Here is a 22,859-nt window from a genome sequence, read left to right as displayed (position 1 = left end):
TAATCATTTGTTTCTTTTGTGCTGCATGATAGGTTGCTTTGCTGCATGTTTGGCTCACTGAGTTGTTTGATGCCAGTATCCTTTCTTGGTTGTGTCATCTTCCCTTTTGTTGTTCACTTTATTTCATTCTCATCTCCGACTCTTTCCTTTCCTCCCTCTTTTTCACCGCACTACCTCCAAACGGTCACATAAGTTGTTGTGCATAAAAGCAACCAACACTTGGCATGACAGACTAGTCACCGCACCTTCTCTTAACCGTTGATCTGCCGCCCCCTGCTGGTAAATGCAGTCCCAACATGCCCCAAACTGTTCTTGACATATGAGTTGGTTAGGGTTTCTATGAATGTGTGAGAGGTCATTATGTCAATGGGCATGTCTAGACTCAAGCTCATTATCTGTATCATATTCTGCTTTGGTGTGTTACAGGCGCCTGGTTTTCTAACTGCTGCACTAAAACAACACATCCTAGATCTAAGAAATAATTATGCTTATTTATTTCCTTTACTCCTCCCCCTTTTTGCTTTTTTTGTTTGCTGCCTGTATGTGTCATATAGCCATATAACTATAATCTAATATAATTATATTTTAATCTTTTAGGTGCACCAGTGAAATCACAGAGTGTGGAGACATCATCCGAGTCAGCTAAGAGAGCATCTGAGCCGTTACCAAAGACCAACCAGGCCCAGAAATCAGGCCCAGGTCCAGCACAGAAACCATCTCAGGCACAGAAGAGCCCAGTCCAGAGGGCCACCTCCGTCACAAAGCCTCCAGTGCCAAGGCCTCCCCCAATGACGAGAGCCCCATCCCTCGCAAAGTCAGCCCCAGATTCTGCTTCCATCCCAACCCCAGCCAAAGCTTCACCATCATCCCCAGTTCCAGCAGCAGCAGCAGCTGCAGCAGCTCCAGGCTCTCCCCCAACCAAAGCAGCAGCAGCAGCAGCAGCCGTGGAGGCCCCAGCCCCGGCCTCAGCCTCAGCTCCTACCACAGAGCAGCCCAAGCCCAAGCCTCAGGGCTCCCCATCTCCAGCTCCTGGCAAACCAAAAGAGCTGCCCCCCAAACCCGCACCACCTGCAAAGCCCATCCCTCCATTACGCAGGAATTCAAAGCCGCAGCTCCAGCCAAAGCCGCAAACCCCGCCGCCACCCAAGACTTCACCTAAACCCCAGCCCGCTGCCCAAGCCCCAGCACCCACTCAGGCCTCAGATACTGCCTCAACCCCTGCCCCAGTACAGGTTCAGTCCCCAGCCAGAGCCAGCCAGTCCCCGCCTAATGTCCAGTCTCCAGCTAAGGCAAAGCCCCAGGCCAAACCGGCCTCTCCTTCCCAAAACCCCGAGCCTGACCCAGCTGAAGCTGCCGCGGCCCCCGCTGAGGCAGAAGCCCCTGTGGAAGAACAGCCAGGATCCCAGCAAAAGGCCCATCCTCTGCTGAAGTAAGGGTCGTCTTATCAACACACTGTTGCTAATGCAAAGAAATGCATTACAGTGGGCCATACTTTGTGTTTAGGATACATAATCAAATATCTAAATCCATTCTTCTGTAGAACAACAATATATGTAATTCCAATCATTTGCAACACTAAAATTATCAATACAATTTGAAAGTGTCTTTTATTGTGTCAGTCCAAGTGGTAACATGCTGAAATTATTAAATTAACACTTTATTTTAACCCTCCCTATTTAGCATGTATAAGCTGTGTATAAACAATCTACAAATACAATGTACAATACAATTATATGTATAAATATTGTGTTTGTGACTTTTTGACCCTCTTACACATTTCCCTGTTTGTCTTCCATCCTTACTGCCTAACTTACTCTATTCACATTCACATAATCATCCTCCTGCATCCCTTCATTTCCCACTTCCCTCTTTCCTCACTCACTTGCTCTGTCCCCTCTCTTTTTCCTTCCTCCTGCCTTCCCAGTAAGTCCCAGTCCCTGACCAATGCCTTCAGCGCCTTCAGCGACTCCTCTTTCTTCCGCGGGGTCTCAAGCACTGGAGGTGACGGCCAAGACGAGGTGAAGGCAGAGACCATTCGCAACCTCCGAAAGTCCTTCGCCAGCCTTTTCTCTGACTAGACATAGCCGAACCGTAGACAGCCATTTATCGATTCTGCCCACCACCCCTTTTGCCGTTGGCCAGTGATGACTTGATTGACATTAAATGTGAACCAGTCTGAGATTAAACAATGTGTGTTAACTGTACTGTATTCCCTCCGTCCCGGTCACTCCCCTCCTCCACTTTCAGCTTCTCTGTGTGAGTAACAGTGAGGCCTGCTGGGTAGGACATTCAGTGAAGGATGCTGTGCCAGAATAAATGGACTGAAGGAGTTATGTCATTGATATAGTAGAACAGAATAGAATAACAAAATATTTATTTTTCCCAGAGTACACTTTAAGGAACTCTTTCTGAAGTATATAAAAAAGTAGAATATTTAAAGACTACAGATAGAATGTACATACAGTATATATATTTATACATACACATATATATACATATATATACAGTATATTAATACAAACGTCATTCAATTAGTTTTTGTCAGTGACATAACTCTTTCATCCAGTGGCTGGATTCATACATACAGTATTTAAAAAAACAAATCTGATATTTGATATTTATTGGTTTGACCCACAGTGAATCAATTTTAGTCAGTAAGTGACATTTTGTCATTAAGGATTTGTTGCTGTGTAAATCCAGCCAATGTGTCTCTGGTCCTTGGCTACTGACTACTGGGCTCGTCATTGCTTTCCCTTTTTTTGTCAACAAGCCTTGAAGTTCATTGTCGTGTGAGGGAGTTGGAAATACGTGTATGTTCATCTGTGTTCAATTGTTATGCATGGCTCCTCCAAGTGGCTCAGTAAGACTTTTGGAGAAGGGAGCTCTATCAGTGTTGAGTTTTGCCTTTCTCTTCGCTCTCTTTCTCTCTCTCTCTCTCTCTCTCTCTCTCTCTAGATGTTGTAGCCTTATTGTGAACATGTTTTCAATTCACAGCTACATTTGTTAGCTGTGCAGACCTGGGTCGATTACAACTCGAAATGTTTTCATTTACTTCAAGTGTTTAATTAAGTAAACTATTGAGGGCAAGATTGACTGATTGCAACTGTTGTAGTTTTGGGAGCATTGGGATTGGCCCTATTGCATACCAGGCTGAATAAATCAATGCTAAAAAGTAAACTGAATGCATTTCAAAGGGTAAAAAAGACTAATGTCTGTAGCTGTGACTGGTGATTTCTTGTTTCACCTCTGTGTAGATCTATCAACAGTCTCGTAATGTGTTGATTATTCTCATGAAAAGACATTGAGACAGTAGTGCAATAACACCTCAACATGCCTGTTGAGCGCTGTCACATTATCAATATAAATATGATCATACAGGACCTGTGTATCTGTTAAATACCTTACTCTTACATTCCCTTTAAGATTCCTTTCAGTCGCGACTTTCCAGGTTGCTTTTTACTGCAGTCAGATGCTGGCTTTCAGATTAATAGTCCATGTAAAACTGTTGGTTTTTGTGTTTAACCCTGTTTGTGGGTGGGACTAAATTTAAGGCAACCTGGAATTAACCCAGTACCTTGACTGGTCATTTTTAATTGAGTTGCTGCTGCATTTCAAGTTCATATGTGGAAAAAGAAAAGAAAAACACTTAAGAACCACATATCAACCTGTCTACTTATCCATTTCCAGTACTATGTTGCAAGTAAATTATAGCATATTGTATTTGTATGTAAGTATGTGTCATCTCAGGAGTTTATTTTTTTTGTACTATATTGATTGATAGATGTTTTGGAGGCTCCATATTTATGGTAGAGTATATATTGTTTGTTTTGTATTGTGTGTTTTTATTTGTAACGCGATACTGCTTTGCATGATCTGGTGACTGATTATGTTTTTGTTTTTTTCTGTACAGATAAAAGTTAATAAAGATGTGATTCCATCATTCCACTAATTCACTAAGTAAGATTCATTTTGTTGTCTCGCTTTTGTTTTAAGGTCAAAGTTTTTTGATTTCACACATAAAGATCAGTTTATTCGTCATTAGGGTTAAACGTGTTACACATTAGGGGCCATTGAAAAATATGGGTACTTACCAAGCATGGAGGGTCTAAGGAAAAGATGCTATTGAGTTGCATTATGGAAGATGTAGGATTCAATGTTTTGGGAGTTTGCCCCATTCTTGGAAGAAAAAGTCAGGATATCTCAGCCTGAATCTGAATCTTTCTTAGTACCAGAAAATAAATGGACTAAATCCCTGTAGTATGCCATTAATTCATATTGCAAATAGGCTACATGTAGCTGCTTGTAATGCTAAAAACTAGCATGTTGAGACTGTAATGAGAAAAGGTACGGAAGAGGATCAGGGCCACATGGGAAAAAAATTATTGAGGTCTGACTTTTTTTTTTTTTACTTAAAAAAAAAAAAATTAGACTTAAAACAAAGTCAGAATTCTGAGATTAAAGAGAGAATTCTGACTTTAAAAAAAAATTAAAAACAATACAAATTTTGAATGTAAAAGAAAAGTCAGAATTCTGAAAGAAAAGTCAGAATTCTGACCTTAAACTCAGAACTCAAATACATTTTTCACATGTGGCCCTAATCTCTTCTAATTCTCTTCCGTAGAAAAGAGACCTTTTACAGGAACTACTAAAAAGTAAGTTACAAAAAAAGAATGATTCAAACGTGTCTGCTAAGCTAAAAATTTTATTAGAGGTGAGGACTGCAGCTGCCTCTCTATGTCAGTCCTGGACCAGTATACAGCTTAAAGTGTCATGAAAAGATCAGGATCATGTTCCAGAGACTGCCTTGATCAAAATGTTACACCAACCTACTGGTTGTTGCTGGAAACCATCAAGTTATAAGGCCACGCTAATGATAAAAGTGTATCCGTTTCTTAGTGTCTGCACATTAGAGAAATGGCTGTGCTTTGGCTATTCCTAATATGACAAAAATGCAATTGTGTTAATGTTTATGATGGAGAGTATTCAAAATTCAGATCAGGTGGAAAGCCACACCAAATTAATGTTATGTGTCAAAAGTTTTAAATTGGTGCACAGCTTCTCTCTGTGGGTTTTTGCTGCAACATGGCTTTTAATGTATGCAGTATATCTAAAATCATGTCACTGAGTTGTACTGACACAAGGTAATTCTATCTCCTTGAAATGTCTCTGTGCTAAAGTGTGTGTCTGAGGCTTTTTTGTTTGTTTGTTGTGCATCATGCAACATAAGTTTAATAGTGGTCCTGACTGCTGGTATTTAGGAGTCACAATGACTGTGAGTATTTAACTCATTGCTGTGTTTTCTGGTTTTCATAAATATATGTGAAATACATAATACATGTCAAGCTGATGAGGCTTCAGCTAAGCACAACCATATTTTGACATAATTTTAATAGTTTTGGAAATATATCCAGACACATATAGTGGTTGCACTTACAAAATTGCATATCATAGATGACTGGACTATTGGGCTTGGCAGAGGTCTGCGCTCTCTGAGGTCGTTTCTAGTTTAATGTTTTATATAATCTACACTGAGGGTCTGAGGATAGAAGGTGGCATATGCTATATAGTTTGCGAAATACTTTGAGCCAAACTTGTGATTTTGGGCAATATAAAATTGACCTGCTCCCAATGAAGTCATCGGATCTTTTATTTGACTACAACAAAGATATAATGTACTGCTTAATTTAGCTAAATGGGGAACTTCCCTTTTTACTGGCCTCCCTCCAGAGAGTTCAGTGTAAGGTCAATGGCAGCTCTGTTTGTTCTGTGTTCTTGCTCAAGGATATATCAGCAGGGCAGGTAGATGAACCTGTTTCCTCCAGCTTAAAAAACAATCAGTGCAACTACAAAGGCATCCATGACTTTGTAATCACAGGACAATCTTGACGAAATTAGTGATTGTTGTAACTTCTCGCCATTTGACTGAAATGCCATTGTCACAGTATTAAATCACCAATAAAATATATATATATATATATATATATATATATATATATATATTATTTCTTACAAAGCCTTGCAGAACCATAAAATAATGCAAGAATAACCTTCCAGATGTTGTTTGACTGATCTGTTGCTGTTGTCGCAATTGACCTTACAGCTGATTTCATATATTTAAATATGGGGGTAGTAGATCATCAAGTCTTGTTCTGAGCAGAATATTGTAAAAGTCTTAACAAGCCATTTTCCAGGAACATTCAGACCAGTCTTGTGAACAGTCTTGTGCTTCTTAATGTAGGAGGGGTGGGATGAACTACCTGTGCTGAGCCAGCAGATGGCACTATATACATTTGGAAATATTCTTGATGAGTATATTTGCATGTGCCATGTTTGCTTTTCTCTTGCAGGGTCATGCAGATGGTAGGCAGGCTACACAGCCCTCCACTTGGGCAGACTGGGAGCACCTGGGCCCAATGTTCCCAGTCACTGCCACCTTAGTCCTATCAGAGACTCTTTCCATGCACTCTGTTTGGATTATTTATCATTTTTCCCGCACTTCACTGATGTTACTGCCATCCACATAATCTCTTTTGCAACTTTTATTCATATTTTTGTAAATGAATCTCTCGAGATATGCGAAGGACAGCCACACAGACAGATTCCTTGCTTTATGGTTTGATCAACAAACTTAGCAGAACATTTACCATCACCTTCATGTCCAGACACATACAAACGGACATCTATGACCAATCAATAACACCCTAATTTACTCTGCACACCTGATGCCCACATGTTCCTATCTTTGCTGTCATGTTTTTCTTAGCAAATTCTCTCATGTCCAACCTTTGAAGGAAATGGCCCTTTCAATATGTGCCACTAACAGTGTTCAATCTGTACCATAAAACACACAATTTACATGTGAAACAGGACTTTATTTTATAGTAAAAAATTTAAAATTAAAAAAAGTCAAAAAGTATACGCTGATGATGAGAAACACATGCACTGATCGCATCGATGGACAGCAAAGAAAGAGGAAACACACTCTCTTAGTTCTTGGTCCAAGGGTGACCAGTCTGCAGAGATCTGTGGGAACGTCTCCATCACCCTGCTGATGGGGACATGAACGTGGGCGGCTAATGCACCAAAGCAAGCCTATACTAGCCAAACCCTGTTTGTCTTGGTGCTCATCCCAACCAGCTGGAGCCAGACAGAGACCGAGGGATTATGAACGTTAGCAGGATGGACCACTCAGTACATTGGTTAAACATTTAAGCATCCAGATTAAGTTCGTATATCATCCAATATGTTTTGGGGGGGAACCATAGTGTCAAGAACCATAAGGGTTTCACAGTTCGATTTTAAACAGCTTGCTCCCCTCAGCCTAAAACAATACATGTATCAGTTCTACTTTATAATAATTACAGTGTCATGGCAGTAGTAGTAGAGTCTTCTAAAGATACATAACCACTTGGATGATGAATTATTTTTATTTTTTTTATTATATACCAGAGCTCCAGTCTCCTGGGAATTAACCGTATAAATAATCAAAAATGATTGCTTATTATTGCTTGCTTTGTTTTTTTTTTTACAGCAAAACTCTCAAGGGTGTCATTTTTTTTAGTTCAGCCCAAATACATTCTGCGTGGGGAGGACTGTTATACATGTGAGAAAGAGCAAGAGAATGTGTGTGTGTGTGTGTGTGTGTGTGTGTAGGTCTGTCAATAAGCAAAGTGTGCCAGCTGTCTTAGTTCACATTATGGAGTTATGATAGATCAAAGGCAGCTGAAATCAAGCCTGCTGCACAATCAACAGATGCACGGTGAAAGTAGCATCACTGAAGTACACTTAGATTTTGCTGCTTTTAAAACAGTGATCACACAAGACGTGGCAATGTTCTGAACGGTGTGCAGCAGGGTTTGATGTTTTTTTTGTGTTTTAATGCTTCATAAACAGGTTGAAAAGACAGGAGGTAAACTTGACCTTGATTTTTGAGAAGCATCACTGTCAAGTATATGTTCACGCTTTGTTTTTGTTATTACACTGAATTTTGCTACACGTTCAGAGTTATTTGTTTTCTATATTGGCTGAAATGTTTGGGCTGTAATGCAAATTATGACATACACAAATGCAAACTCAACAGAGTAATAATTAGGTCCTTTCATCGACATACCCAGCTACCATGCAGTGCCATTTAGGAGCTGCATCACTGGAGCAGACCGAGGGTTTATTTATTATTATTATTTCTTCATGGGCTGAACTTGTTGGTAGTGGAAATGTTTATTCACCAGGCTGCTCTCCTGCCTGTTGCGTGTGCTACCGGAAGTATAAAACCACATCTAACCAGAATCTGTCAGCTTGTCAGGTGAACATTTAGCCAGCAGGGCTCATATGATGTCACAACCTCCTCAAAGTTTCATCTGTCAATTTAATGATATTTACACCTCAAATGACAGGAGTAGGTTGAAAATTGAACATTTGTATTTGCGATCTTAGCGCATGTGAATGAAATTATAACATTAAACACCCAATACTTTGACATAACAAGATGTGACTTTAAGAAAGAGTGTTTCATTTTTTTTTTTTTAAACCACGTCTGCTTTCAGCCAACAGAGTAAAAAAAAAAAGCCTTTAGATTTCAGTGTATGGTTTAGTGTTAAATATAGAGTGAGGTTTAGGTTGAGGTTAGTCTAAGGTCCTCAAACCTACAGTCTATAGAGCTGCAGCACATAGGCTGATGGCTATTAGTTTTGCATCTATTTCTGCACCTGATAGTAAAAATGAGTTTCAATAGTTAACATTAAAGAATCAGTACAGTAATGTCAACTTATAATAAAATCTTTTTTTTTTATTTTAGACTTTACCACTTAGAAAATGAATAAAATAATGGACAGGCTGTCCTGTACTAAACAAACTGTCAATGAACACTAATAGGTTTCCTTGACTGAATTTGGGCTGATTTAAATCCAAAATCTATCAAATTTTCTCTCCTATATGACTGTCTTTCAGCAGGTGAATTCAGTCACGCCTAATGAGTCCAAAGTATGTGTGTCAACATGATTGTGACCCATTAGTCAGCATTAGTCCACTAATTGACTACGAGGTGTGTAACCCTACAGTCAGTCAGCTAAGAAAACGAGCAGTCACTCATTGACTAGTCTCTCATTGCCAGACCTATCCCACAGTGCTGTGGACTAAAGTCTGTCTACTCCACACATATATTCTGGGATGGGAGAAAAAAAACACTCTGGGTTGTTTGCATTTCTTTAAACAAATCACAATCGTTTTGGGGGGACGCAGCAACGGTGCCTCTGCAAAATAGTCTTGGGAAGGAACTTGTATCGGTGGAACATTTGCACCCCGCAAAAGAAAACGCCACATTAAATATTAAATGAAGTTAACTGTTCGCACAATACAGTAATGTGAGCTATTGTAATTAGCTGGATACACGGTTAAACATAATTTGCTCTTAGCAGTGTAAAGTGTTGGGGAAGTTACTTCCAAAATGTAATACATTATAGTAGTTACTATCATTTGGGTGGCCGTTAAAACACAGGACTTTCAAGCCAGGAAATTTTTGCTTCCCGGGGAAAATGAAAGACATTTCACCCAGGAAACGTGTTGGAATGAAAGTGTTTTAATCCAAACCACAATCTTTTTTTCGAAACTTAACTAGTCATTTCGTCGCTGCATAACACTCACTTTTTCTTTTCTTGCCTAAACTTAACCGTTATCTCCGCCAAAACGACCAGCTCACAGTCACCTATTACTCACCTGGTAACTGAACCACCAACTACCGCTGACCACGCGGAGCACCACGCGGAGCACCATAGCCGGTGTCGCAGAGCTCTGTAGCAGCAGAACACATCTACTAACTGCCGCTGATGCGACGAGCTGTGACGGAGGTCTGTATAGCCAGCGTCACGGAGCTCTGTAGCGGCTTAAACAGCTAGCAACTGCCGTTTGGCGTCACGGAGCTCTGTAGGCGATGTCACATGACCAGCCGGTGGTCCTAGTTTTGGTATGATATCATATGTTTTAGTGTGCAGAACTTTTTCGTATAATATCATATGGACCCGTTCATGAGAATGCGTTGTGTTGTGATGAAGATGTTCTGTTTCTGGCTCTGACCAGGGAACAGTGACGGGGAATTCTATAAAAAAAAAAAAAAAAAAAAATAACTTAATTTCGAGTTAAAATGCATTGTAACTTGTGTTACTGAGAACAGGTATCTAGGCTATACATTACTGAAATTGTACTAATAATGCGTTATATTAGGCTACTGCTTAGCTAAAAGCAATAAGCTACATGACTAATTGCTTTACACGTTGGGCCTACTCCCAACACTGCCAGTGTATCACCACGTGTCTATTTTGCCACAGCAATCCCCCCGAAAATGTCAAACTATTCCTTAAATCAATTTGACTTAAAACCAAAATACAGTTTTCAACAATAATAAAAAAACAAAAAAAAACTAAAAACTAAACAAAGAAAAACAAATATGTATTTTGTCAATTAGCCTACCTGCCCCCCCTCCCTGTCGCTAGTGCTAAATGGTAATATGATGCCTCTGCGTGTGTCCTCAGGATCCCGGGCGAGTCGTGTTCGAGAGGAGGGAGGAGAGACGGAGGCAGGCAGGCAGGCAGGCAGGCAGGCAGCGACCGCTCAGCAGCCAGCCAGCAGCATGACCAGAAATCTTCACAGCAAACAGACCTGACCACTTTGCGTTTCCGTGGCAAAGACGAGGCGCCTCGCACGGTTTCAAAGGCTGACACGCAAATTCACGCAACCGAAAAAGACGATCCAGCTTGAAAAAACAAGTGGGCTCTGTCTGCTCTGCGCTTCTAAACACTGATCAGGTCAGTCACCTTCCGCTCGGTTCACAGTTTGCTGCGCTGTGTGAGTGTTGTTGCGGCTGCTGCTGGTTGCATGTTAACGCGCTGCAAACTGCCTTAAAAGTCACTGAGTCGGCGGATAAAAAAACTTTAAAAGAATACAGGGTAGGCTATTACAAAATCTCCCACTGATTTTAAATCCTTATGCATGTTTTCTGTTTTGTTTTTTAAATTAAATGACACACATTATTTGAACAAAAGGTTGTTGAAACAGACATTCAAACAGGAAATCTTTTGACTTATTCATCTTTGTCAAATGTTCCATTTGTTTTGTTGTTTTAAGAAGCACGAAGACTGTGCTGGATTTGATATCTTTTTTGGTGGACACAGTGGCAGGTATAGCCTATGAGGGTGGTGATGGTTAGGGTTGGATGTGTGTGTGTGTGTGTGTGTGTGTGTGTGTGTGTGTGTGTGTGTGTGTGTGTGTGTGTGTGTGTTGGAGGGGGGTGTGGGGGTGGGGGTGTGGTCACAGGACTGACAACTGGCAAACATTCAGGTGTTGGTCCATAGTGTGTCTTCAGGCCACAGTGTGAGTGAGTGTGAGTTTGACATGCAAACAGCAGGCCGAGATTTTAATGATCAAAGTTGTCACAACTTCTCAGGTGAGTACAAGAGACTGTGTGTGTCTGTCTGACTCACTGCCTCTTACAGTATATAAGGTTTATAATGCTGAGCAATTTTAATGGGTAACTCCCAACTTTTATATATTCTATAGCCTATGTTTTTCTCTTATGTCTTTTTTTTGTCTGTGTCATGTGAGGGATTTGTAGATATTGCACAACACTCATGCAGTTCTGTGTTTTTGAATTGACTGGAAAATTTGGTCGTGACTCAGCAATAATCAACCTCAGGAGCCAACACTGACTTCTCTCTGAGGTTTGCTGTGTGGCTCCACAGTATTTGATGTGAACTGGCCTAATGTTGTTTTATTATGATATGATAATGTCACTTGGAAAGAGAACTAAGAAGTTTATTGTACAAGACTCAGGCTGTCAGTGCCAACAGTGAGTCTAGTTGTTCACCACATCCGTGGAAGTCTTTCTTTATCACTTTGTATGATCTTCATGTCAATAATCTGACAACACAGTGAGAAATAAGGGGACATTTACAGAGAAATATTTTGCTATTCAAAACTTAATGTTTTTACATATTTAAATTGTATTTAATTTTTTTTTTGCAATTCAGAGAAGTTAAATAAGTTTTTCTGCCTGTGTTTGGTCCACTTACATAACATTACTGCAGCCCGTTGAAAGTATTTTGCCTACCTTACAGGCAGCCATTAGTTTCCATAATTTCAGAGATTACAAATTTGCTTGAGATAAATATCCCTCACCATTACGTCTATTACCGTATATTATTATTATTATTATTATTATTTAGTCCATTTTTTATGTCATTGCGGTAATGCAGCTGAAAGTGCAGATGGGACTACATTATCACAAAATAATAAATCTATATGCAAAGTCCACTGTGAGATCTGTCTAGCAAGTTTAAAATCTCTGCAAGTTTATTTTAACAGTGTAAAACCAGCCAAAACCAATCACTGCCTGGAAGATAGAAAAATAGCTGCCAGGAACATAATAGTACATGTTGTTGGTAATACATTATCTTAAACATTAATTACTTAAACAACAACTTAAACACCATTTGTGTGGTCTTTGAGTGTCATGCTGTTGTGTCTCCTAATACTCAGTGATAATACAGTTAGTGGAAATCAACAACTCTGTAAAAAATAGGAACATATATTACATTAAAAAAGAAAACAGAAAATATTGACAAATGGTCAGATAAACAATAGATAAGTAGTTGTCCAGAAGTAAGATGCTCTCTTTCTTGAAAAGCCAACCAGCTTGTTGGAAATAAATGACAGAAAAAGAGGGAAAGTGATACTTCCTGAAAAATTGAATACTAAGAGTTACATGTTTTTACAGATAATTCCTTAATGTTAAGTAACAGGGACATTACTCATCAAACTGATGATATAAAATACTAGGTATGTATCAGAATGATACAATTTATTAAAGGTTAAAATATCATCACTGATGTAACTTGGCTATTGTAGGAGGACATATGACAGATTTGTGATTGAGAAATAATCTATTTTGGAGAAGTAATAAAAGGTCATTTCTCTGATGAACAATGCTCATCTGGATTATTTTCATAATATATCTTTTACATTTTAACACAATCATTATTTTAATTTAGGAAATTATTTGGCATTGGACACAATTGTTTGGTCTTTACTATGTCTTTGTGTTTTCAAGCATAGATTTTGGATCTTTTATGTACCGAATGTAGAAAGTTGAGTCAGACCTGTGCGTGAGTTGCATTAAGTCTGACTGCCTGATGAGGGCTGAACCAATCAGTGATTATTGCTTATCAGTTATATAATTCCTAAAGAGAGGTGTGTGTGTGTGTGTGTGTGTGTGTGTGTGTGTGTGTGTGTGTGTGTGTGTGTGTGTGTGTGTGTGTGTGTGTGTGTGTGTGTGAATGACTGAGACAAATGTGGACTTTGCTCTGTTGTCATAAATTAAAGGAGTGTTCAAGATACCAATGTTTATGTTGTCCCTCACACGGCATGTTTAACTCTACTTCCACACAAAGTTTTGTTTGAGTTGGTGTAAAGACCAAATTCAGGTTTTTAAAGACGCCTACATACCAAGATTTGTCTTGGTTTTTGAAAATCTGTGTTCATTTACAATACTGGAAGCAACAGTTGTCAATCTTCTAAGCAGTTGTTTTCAGTGGCTTTAAATTACTGAACCTGTGTGAGAGCTAAACATAATCACTGCACATCTGTATACATACAGATGAAAAGCAAGTGACACGCTCTGGTTCAGCCCACAGATAGTTAACCACTTTTGCCTCCACAATGCCGACGTCCTGGTTTGTTTACTATAATTCAGCTATTCTTATTGTTATTGTGAACGTTTTTTCAAAAAGCACACCTTTGATTCGATTTTATCAGATTACATTGAGAGCATGTTGACTCAGTTAAGCCTAAAGGTCATCAATTAGTTTTTTAAATTAGGTGTAATTATTAACTTCAAGGCCAATAATTTCACAAATTACTGTGTACTTTCAGCAATTGGATTTCTTTTGACATCGAACACATTTGGCATACAAGCAGGTTGTTCGCTGAAAATCAGCTCTATCAGTTAATCTTTTATTTCCCATCATACTCTGTCTGACCACGCTGTCCACTCTTTTCTACAATACGATCGTACGGAGCATTTTTATGGATCTATGTACTGGATTCAGTACATCAGGATTTAGATTAGCAGCATATTTTTAGCAGGATGTTTTCAGTGTAATTATTTTTGCATTGTTGTGGAGGTAGATCTTACATCCAGCATCATAATAGTTGAAACCGGTGCTAAACGATACTTTTAAAACGGTGCCGGTGCCTAAACGGTACCTGAACTGGTGCCTGAACCGAAATATATATAATATATTTATAATGTATATAAATATAAAAAAAGGAGCACAAAATGACAGTTGGCAACATTAAAGAACGGCTTGTTTATTGCTAAGGCCATATGGTCAAAATTAAATGATTGATTAATGTAATAACAGTAACTTATAACAATGACTTATTTCACCAGTAAATTGTTGGTAAATGACAAAAACAAGCACCAGATGGGAAAAGGGTATTTTACAATAACTTAAAATGCACCGTAAGGCTGGCGAGTTTCAAGTAAACGCACCGTCTGTGATGTTTTTCCGACAGCGGCAGCTGCAGTCAGACTGTTACGTCTCGGTGTTGGAATCCTCTACAGGAAATACAGTCACACTTTACACCGCTTAACGTAAGCTGTCAGCATTTTAACCATTGTGTTTAATCCAGCTACTAGCTAACGGTAAGCGATGCTTCTGAAAAAAAAATAATAAGGCACCGAAATGAGGAACCAAAATGTTCGTTCTTATTCGGTCTCGTTACTACTGTTTACGTCAGAACCGGTGCCCTATTGACACCACGTTTCGGTACCCAACCCTACTGCCGACATTTTTCAAAATAAATCAGTTGTTACCGTTAAACCTGTTTACCTTTTCTTTCTCTCAACAATGACAAGATGTTATGGAGAGACAACACCTGCCGTCTGACTCATGTTCAAAAGAAAGTTTTCAGTTCTTACCTCTTTTCACTTTATATTACTGTAAATGCAGTCTATGTCTGGGTAAGATAAGAACGCATTTTAATGCAAGGTGTGGCTCTCGGGCTATGCCCACACAATTTGAAAACATCTAATTCTCTACCGTCTCCCATCCACACAATAAGTGTTATTTTTCACACCCTTTCTCAAAACGACGGTGTTGGCTCACCTAAGACATTGGATGCTATGTAGCAATAATGTTAAGAAGCCAATTTGCAGTTTCCCCTTTTATATGTAAAGAAGTTACAGCAACAAAAGTTGATGTTTCTGTTCTGTTGGCCCTTTCTTCAGCGAATAAAACATATGTACAGACGGTTAAGTAATACCCTAACTCATTTCCTCCTTCCCTTTTAATTTTTAATTATGTCTGATCACAGTCTATTAGGGCTGCAACTAATAGTTATTTTCATTATTGACTCAGAAATAAACAGTAGGTGTACTGAATCTGCATCATGGTTAAGGATATAGAATGCAGAGTGCAAAAGAGTAAAAATGTTTAAAAGAAATGAGGACCTGATTAGACAAGACAGTATAGGTACACTGGAGGTAAACAGCAAAGAGGACCATTCTGGTTTATTACAACCAAGATATAATAATTGTGCCCAAGTTGACTCCTGTGATCATGTATGCATCACTAAAAAGAAGTCAGGTGGGACAAGAAATTATAGCAGTCAGACAATCATCTGGTGATCAGTTGATTGTTCAACTGTCATTGTAAACATCCATCACAATTCACAGACCGACTGTCTGGTCCAATTATGATGTATTATACTTACCGTAGTTGTGCATGTAAACCGTTTTTCTGAGCAGTAAGGTAGTTTTATTGTAATTTCAGGTAAAATTACTTTTGATTTTACCTTTTAAATAAAGTGGTTTTAATTAATCTGTTTTAACTTTTTTATAGTCTACGTATGTCGACGACGGTTGATTTACAGTATGGTTCCAGTGCTGTGGGAAGTTCAGCTGGGTGTCCCTCACTTTCGGCTTTCTTTGAGTCAACTTTAAATTCCGGTCACATCAGGCAACATTATCCGGAACCTCTGAACATTACAGGCTTAAAATTGCAAGTTTGAAGGAAAATTTGGATCGTGCAATAAGGCAGGCCTGCTTGGTTCTTTTGGGGAATGATTATAAAGATTTACAAAGAATATGTTTACAGCCTTTACCATCTAACTGGGACGTTTTAGGACCAATAGACCTTTTTCACGGCAGACATGTTGACATGTCATAGTAGGGAAAGCACAGGTGTATTTAAAACCATTAATGATGGCTGCATTCCACTTAGGAGAGGCCTTGGTATTGTGCATGCTGACTCACTGAAACAGCTTACTGGGACACTTGATGGAATTGAGACATCGTTAAGGTTATCAATTTCAGCTGTGCTTTTCCTACTATGACAAGTCAAAATGTCTGCTGTGAAAAAGGTCCATGGGGGGGGGTTTGCTATGGACAAAATACACAAGGCGATACACTGGTTAGAGCAAATTATGTTTAACATATGGTATGGTATGGAATTTAAATAGCTTACGTTACTCTGTTGTGTGAAAAGTTAACTTCATTTAATATTGTATGTGGCATTTTCTTTTGCGGTGTGCAAATGTTCCACCAAAACAAGTTCCTTCCCTAATGTATTTTGCAGAGCCACGCTCGCTGTGTCCGGAACTTAACCAAGACGATTGTGATTGGTTTAAAGAAATGCAAAGAACCCCTGACTGTTATTCTTCTATCCAGGAATGTTGTTTGTGTTTGTTGTAACAATGTCACTGTATTTTAATATCTTAGCAATTACTTTAGTCACAATTGTATCATAATAGAGAGAAATGATGGCCAAACTTAGGAAAATAGGACCCCAGTAAGCAAAAGAATGAATTATCCTTATGATGACAAGGTAGAAACTGTCTAATGACCCAAATCATCTTAGCTACTGCTGTGCATTAGTGTTCCATCCTCTTAAAGGGGCACTATGCAATTTTGGCAATTGTTTTGCTTTTTGCTCGCAAGTTTCTCTATAGAGCTCTCCCCTACAGCTTCGGAATATATATTTGACAACACTGTGTAAAAACTCACTCGGTCAGCCTGCCTTTTCCTCTTTCTCTGTTCTCCCTGTTCATCTGACAATGCTTTCCTAGCTTTCTGCTTCTTTTTTGCCAGCTCGGCCATGACGATAGTGTGAAAAACTCCATCGCTACCTTGTTAGCCGGTTCCTGAATGGGCGTATCTGTGCAGTGCCGTGAAGCAATTCATACATCGCGAGACCTGATATCACGCGATGCTTCCTGACGCTGAGGCCAAAAGTTGCAAGGGTGGTTTTTCCGCTCACAGGCGCTAGGGGAAAGCGAGACGACCATCATTCAACCCGAAAAAAAGTCATATAACCATTCGTGACTCCGAAGCTTTTCAGTTAAGGTAAATTAAGCTAAAAAAACTGCATAGTTCCCCTTTAAACTAATTCTTGATTAATTTAATTACCATAAAATTACTGACACACAGTGAAGCTGAGGCAGTTACCCTTTTGGTAATCCACCCACGCACAAATAAACACAAAGACCCATGTCATCTGACGTCAACACACAAATATACACTCATACACTAATAAGATTTCCTTGCCAATGCACTTTAACATAGATATTAGTCAAGAGACAGTAGGGATATCTAGCAACCTTTGTCCTAATTTCCCTTTAAGAAAGATGTGGGAGCAAACAGCAGCTCCTCAGGTCAAAACCTCGGTCTCTAGTGGGAACTTAAGACTGACTCAGACTCTATATGTGCACAAGCCTCTCCATGGGTTCACTAGATATGGCAGTGCTTGAGAAATCACTAGTTCAGGTCTGGTCAGGATGATGATGATGTATCAAATCTGCCCCCTCAATTTATAATTGGCTAATAACAGTTAAATGCCAAAGGATATAGGAAATGAAACCAAAGACTGTTAATAGTTTTCCCTCTTTTTGGAAAGTTAAAGTGATGGTTCGGAGTAATTCACCCTAGGGTCCTTTGCACCATGACCTCGAGCCAAACACCCCCCCCCCCAGAAGCTTTTTTCACCTGGCCCGAACATTGGGAGAGTTAGCTAGAGTAGCGTTATCAGCTGAATAGCTTAGCGCAGGGGCTAATGGACCCACGTTTGTATCTTGTAAGTTACCCCACTAATAATGCCCAAAATGATACCAAACGTCTACAAGTAGTACAAATAGGTTATGCTCTCATAAAACGATGGATTGGAAAGTTTGTAAGTACACCAGAAGTTTATGTAAATAACACTTGCCTGCTGGCTTCTGCTCTCTGCTGTTGTTGTTGCTGCTGTAAGACGAGTGCTTAGGGCCGTCTACAAATTACAACACCGAAAAGAGATGCAACAAAAATATTTATTAATTTAACTTTTTTTTTTAAGTAAGTGCTGTAGTATAACTAGCAGGAGACAAGTAATAATTGAGGTAAGTTTGGAGACATTACCTTATTTAATCATTGAATTAATAAATATTTTTGTTGTATCTCTTTTCGGTGTAGTAATTTGTAGACTGCCCTAAGCACTCGTCTAACTGCAGGTAGCAGCAGCAGCAACAGAGAGCTGAAGAGAGCAGGCAAGTGTTCATAAACTTCTGGTGTACTTACAAACTTTCCAATCCATCGTTTTATGAGTACATAACCTATAGGTACTAGTGTAGACGTTTGGTATCATTTCGGGCATTATTAGTGGGGTAACTTACAAGATACAAACGTGGGTCCATTAGCCCCTGCGCCAAGCTATTCAGCTGATAACGCTACTCTAGCTAACTCTCCCAATGTTAGACCCAGGTGAAAAAAGCTTCTGGGGAGGTGTTTGGCTCGAGGTCATGGTGCAAAGGACCCTAGGGTGAATTACTCCGAACCATCACTTTAACTTATACTTTCTTTTGATCATTTTAATAAATTGACCATTCATTGTTAACAATTTCAGCTTACACTACAGCAGACAAAGATGATATTTAATACATTTCTTACTCTTTTGCTCACATGAATTTGGTTTTGAAAAGGCTAAAAAGAAAATGGCACTGCCCTCTAAACTCTTTAAATGCTGAGCATCCCACTTACTACAGCCCCACGTACGCTGTTCAACATGTGGAGATAGCCAAAGCTTGACGGTCCTGCTGTGCCTAGTTACGGTTGATTGGACAATGGCTGGGAGGGGGTAGGACGTCAAACGGTTAATTGTTGAGCCATTTATTTTGCTCATTTCAAACCTTCAGTGAACCTCCCGTTTTCACAGACAATTCTAAATCAGTTTCTTGTCCACACATATTTACAGTACATTCTGAGAATGAGAGTCACGTCATGTGTTGTTTTGTTATTGTCCGGCTAAACGGCAGCTGTAGGCAGCACACTCCCGTGTTTTCCTCTCTACTTCGAGGAACAGGGTATGACCCTTCCCACATTGCACCTCTCCCTCTTCCTACTGTGTTGCCCTCCTCTCACTCCCTGTCTCTGCCAAAACACTAGTTGAGCTATAAATCCTCACCGCTGCGCTTTCTTACACGACTCCCAGAGCCGAGATCGCACTCACATAGACTGATCATTAACCTCTGTGACATAATCATAAATGACAATAGATTGAATCTGTTCTGTATCTCCATGTCTGTCTTTCTCTGTCATCCTTCTTCTCTTCCTAACTCTTGTGCTCCTTTTTCAATGCAACGTGTGTGTGTGTGTGTGTGTGTGTGTGTGTGTGTGTGTGTGTGTGTGTGTGTGTGTGTGTGTGTGTGTGTGTGTGTGTGTGTGTGTGTGTGTGTGTGTGTGTGTGTGTGAGGCCTTGACAGCATGCACCCCCTCCCCCCTCTCTCTCCCACCTTCCCTTTTTCCCGTAAGGAAGCTCTTTAGGCTCAAGAGACTCATCAACCATTAACTCATAACTATTTAAAGGATTTGGGGGAAAGTTTGTGTCCTTAGATTATTGTTAAAACTGTAGATTCCCAGAGAGCAGCGTATGGAGCACACACACACACACACACACACACACACACACACACACACACGCAGATGTACACTACAACAGTGAGGGATTTCTTTTTATATCTTAGCCTCTCTATATCCATGCATGTATGTACTGTATATTGACCTGCTCATTTTTGTTGCACACAATCTGAGTTTAAATAGTAAGTCTTTAAATTCCAGTGTGCTTACATGACCTTGTATATGCAGATGTATGCAGCATAATGTGTTTTATCCCTAAATTTGTATGAATGAAAGGGTTCGATAGTTTCTGTACAATCCCCCAGAGTGCTTTTCATGGGAGTTCAGTCACCCTGTAGTCTGATAATACAAGGCCCACCCCTTATGTCACGTTATGATTCTGACAGCAATGTAGAACATATCCTGAACATCTGTCTGTGTGTCTGTGTGTGTGTGTGTGTGTGTGTGTGTGTGTGTGTGTGTGTGTGTGTGTGTGTGTGTGTGTGTGTGTGTGTGTGTGTGTGTATCCTTCCCATCACAATGGATAATTTAATGATGTGAATGATGTTAAAAACTGTTTTGTTTTGTAGTTGTGTGTGTTATAGCTATACATGCATTACGATTGTTGAGCTGATTATAACCATGATTTGGGCGTGACGACTGAACAGACCAAGTCCAATCGAGTCTGTTCAAATCTGTGTCTGTTGGTGATGACAGTCGGGAGATAAAATCATAAAGTGCTTGGTGTTTAAAGACTGTATTTATTACTTCATCAGGTTTTAGTACAGAGCCACAACAGTTTGGTTGATATGCTTATTCGCTTTCTTACCAAGAGTTAGGGCTGGCAGGTGTATTTAAATATTTTCAATTTTGGACATCGCCAGGCTAACTGTTTACCCCTGTTTCTAGTTTTTATGCTAAGCTAATCGCCTCCTGGCTGTAGCTCCATAGTGCACAAGTGCACAGACATGAAAGTGGTATTGATCCTCTCATCTAACTCTCAGTGAAGAAAGTAAAAAAAATCCCATTTCCTGAAATATTGAACTAGTCTAGTTTACCTCATACAGGATTGTGATTGTAACCTACCTATTGCCCAAAGTGTTATATCTGTATTTCCTTGGTCAGGATGTGTTTATTTCTGTTAAGACAAATACAAAACTGTGCACATTTGTACTTTTTACATTAAGTCTCCAGGCCCTAGTTTCACATTTCCTCTAGCTTACCAAAAAAACATGATGCATCCCCTCGGCGAAAACGGCTACAGGGTTAGCAGCAAGCAGCTAACAACCACAGTGCCTGCTTCCACTTATGAATCTTTTAGTGTGAACACAGCGTAAGAGTTTTGCTCGGTTGGTGAAGCTCATCAGAGGTGAAGTCTTGGTAAAGAGGTGTCCATGTTTACAACTGAGAGTGCAAATGCTTTTTTGTTCACTTTGCCTTACTGAAAACAAGCTCTTGGCACGTGTCACGGGGTGTTGTGTTGGACATTGTAGTCTTTTAATATTACGGTTACATTGATAATGGATTCTCTTTGATACATGATTAGTTTTAGGACCCACAACACACTAAAATGCAAAACTCTATGTACAGAAACACAAGTCTCTTGTAAGATGGAAAAACAATTGTACGATTGGATAAGTCATTTTTAACAGTTTATTCCCACACCTTAGTTTTTTCAGATACAGTTTCAACATGTACTTAAGGTTTATGTTTCAACCAACTGTACTGCATTTATTTAATACATTGGCGGTAGATCTGTCATGGTGTAGGTAGCCACTTTGTGGAAGCATGTAGGTTAACATTTGCATGGCCTTACAATTTAACAGTTAAATCTAGAAATGCAAATCCTAAATCTGTACAATGGTGATCAAATTGAGTTTAATTCATCGAGCTAACATATCAGATACTTAGCAGTCACCTCATCTAAACATCATGCAATGTGTTTTTTGTATCTTAATCTTTCAAATAATTGATTACTTTCCCTCTTGGAAAATGTGCAGTTCAACATTCTTTCTAATTGTCTCTGCATTGCTGGAAGGATTATTGTCCCAGTGCACAATTGTAATTTGAGGGTAGTGGAAGGTACTGTAAAGCTAATGTAAGACAACTTGACCCCACCTGTCCAACCCTGACTTATTTGGGTAACATGACAGTTTTGAGTAAGGGTGTTCGAGTTCTCCAAAACAACTGTTAGTCAGCATTTTTTGTGCATATGTGAACCTCTGGAACGAACCGTACTCACACTTCCTCTGAAGTGGACCGGAAAGAGAACTGAGTCCTCTTTCAAGTAAACTGACAATGTGAACACAAAAATAACGGAGTCCCTTTTCTGTTGATCCACTTTTTGGTCCACTTTAAGAGGACTGAGTTTGGTTCGTTTAAAGAGAACTATATGTGAAAACACCATAAATGACTGATGGTTGCATGATGAGCCGAGACTCTTTCTCTGAGTTCTGCAGTCTTCTGACTCATTTCCTTGATAAGTGTTTCAGTTTTTTCAGTTAAAATAACTTTTCAGGATCACTGTTTGTTTCATAAGTTTTGCTTTGTAATTGTCTGTGCACCCCTGTATAGTCAAGTAATTATGTACAAAGGAAAATGAAGGCAGACATTTCCCAATGTCATAACCAATTAGAAGAAACCACTTATCTCTCTCTTGTGTGTGGTCTGGGAACATGTGTGATCATTACTGTGTATTTTATTAAATATAATTTGAACACATTTACAGTAAGAGACAAAAAACTCTACCAGATGCTGTTTTGTCCTAATTTTATTTATTCATTCATATTTTGAAAGGGCAATGCACATTGATTAACATCACTGTAAGCATGCCAGTGTTGTCCTTCAGCCAGATGTTTAATTATCTCTTGAAAATAACAGCATATACAGAAAATAAAAGCAGGTCAATCAGACAAGTTCACCTATTTTTTGCCCATCATTACTATTA

The 22,859-nt window shown here is 39.4% G+C and overlaps 2 protein-coding genes across 2 annotated transcripts in view; both read left to right on the top strand.

Moving 5' to 3' along the window:
• Positions 1-3,963, top strand: part of syn2b (synapsin IIb) — a 78,829-nt gene extending 74,866 nt beyond the window's left edge. Inside the window, exons 12-13 of the mRNA XM_039797788.1 lie at positions 598-1,429; positions 1,925-3,963. Coding sequence (XP_039653722.1) covers positions 598-1,429; positions 1,925-2,078 — 986 coding nt within the window. The 3' untranslated portion in view covers positions 2,079-3,963. The remainder of the gene's footprint in view (positions 1-597; positions 1,430-1,924) is intronic.
• A 7,335-nt stretch (positions 3,964-11,298) lies between these two features.
• The window catches only part of pparg (peroxisome proliferator-activated receptor gamma), a 32,176-nt gene continuing 20,615 nt past the window's right edge, over positions 11,299-22,859 (top strand). Inside the window, exon 1 of the mRNA XM_039797969.1 lies at positions 11,299-11,434. Coding sequence (XP_039653903.1) covers positions 11,383-11,434 — 52 coding nt within the window. The 5' untranslated portion in view covers positions 11,299-11,382. The remainder of the gene's footprint in view (positions 11,435-22,859) is intronic.

Source organism: Perca fluviatilis, chromosome 4 (assembly GCF_010015445.1).
Source record: "Perca fluviatilis chromosome 4, GENO_Pfluv_1.0, whole genome shotgun sequence".
NCBI classification, from domain to species: domain Eukaryota; kingdom Metazoa; phylum Chordata; class Actinopteri; order Perciformes; family Percidae; genus Perca; species Perca fluviatilis.
The sequence above is the reverse complement of the archived record's forward strand: the minus strand, read 5'-3'. Positions and strand labels throughout refer to the sequence as shown.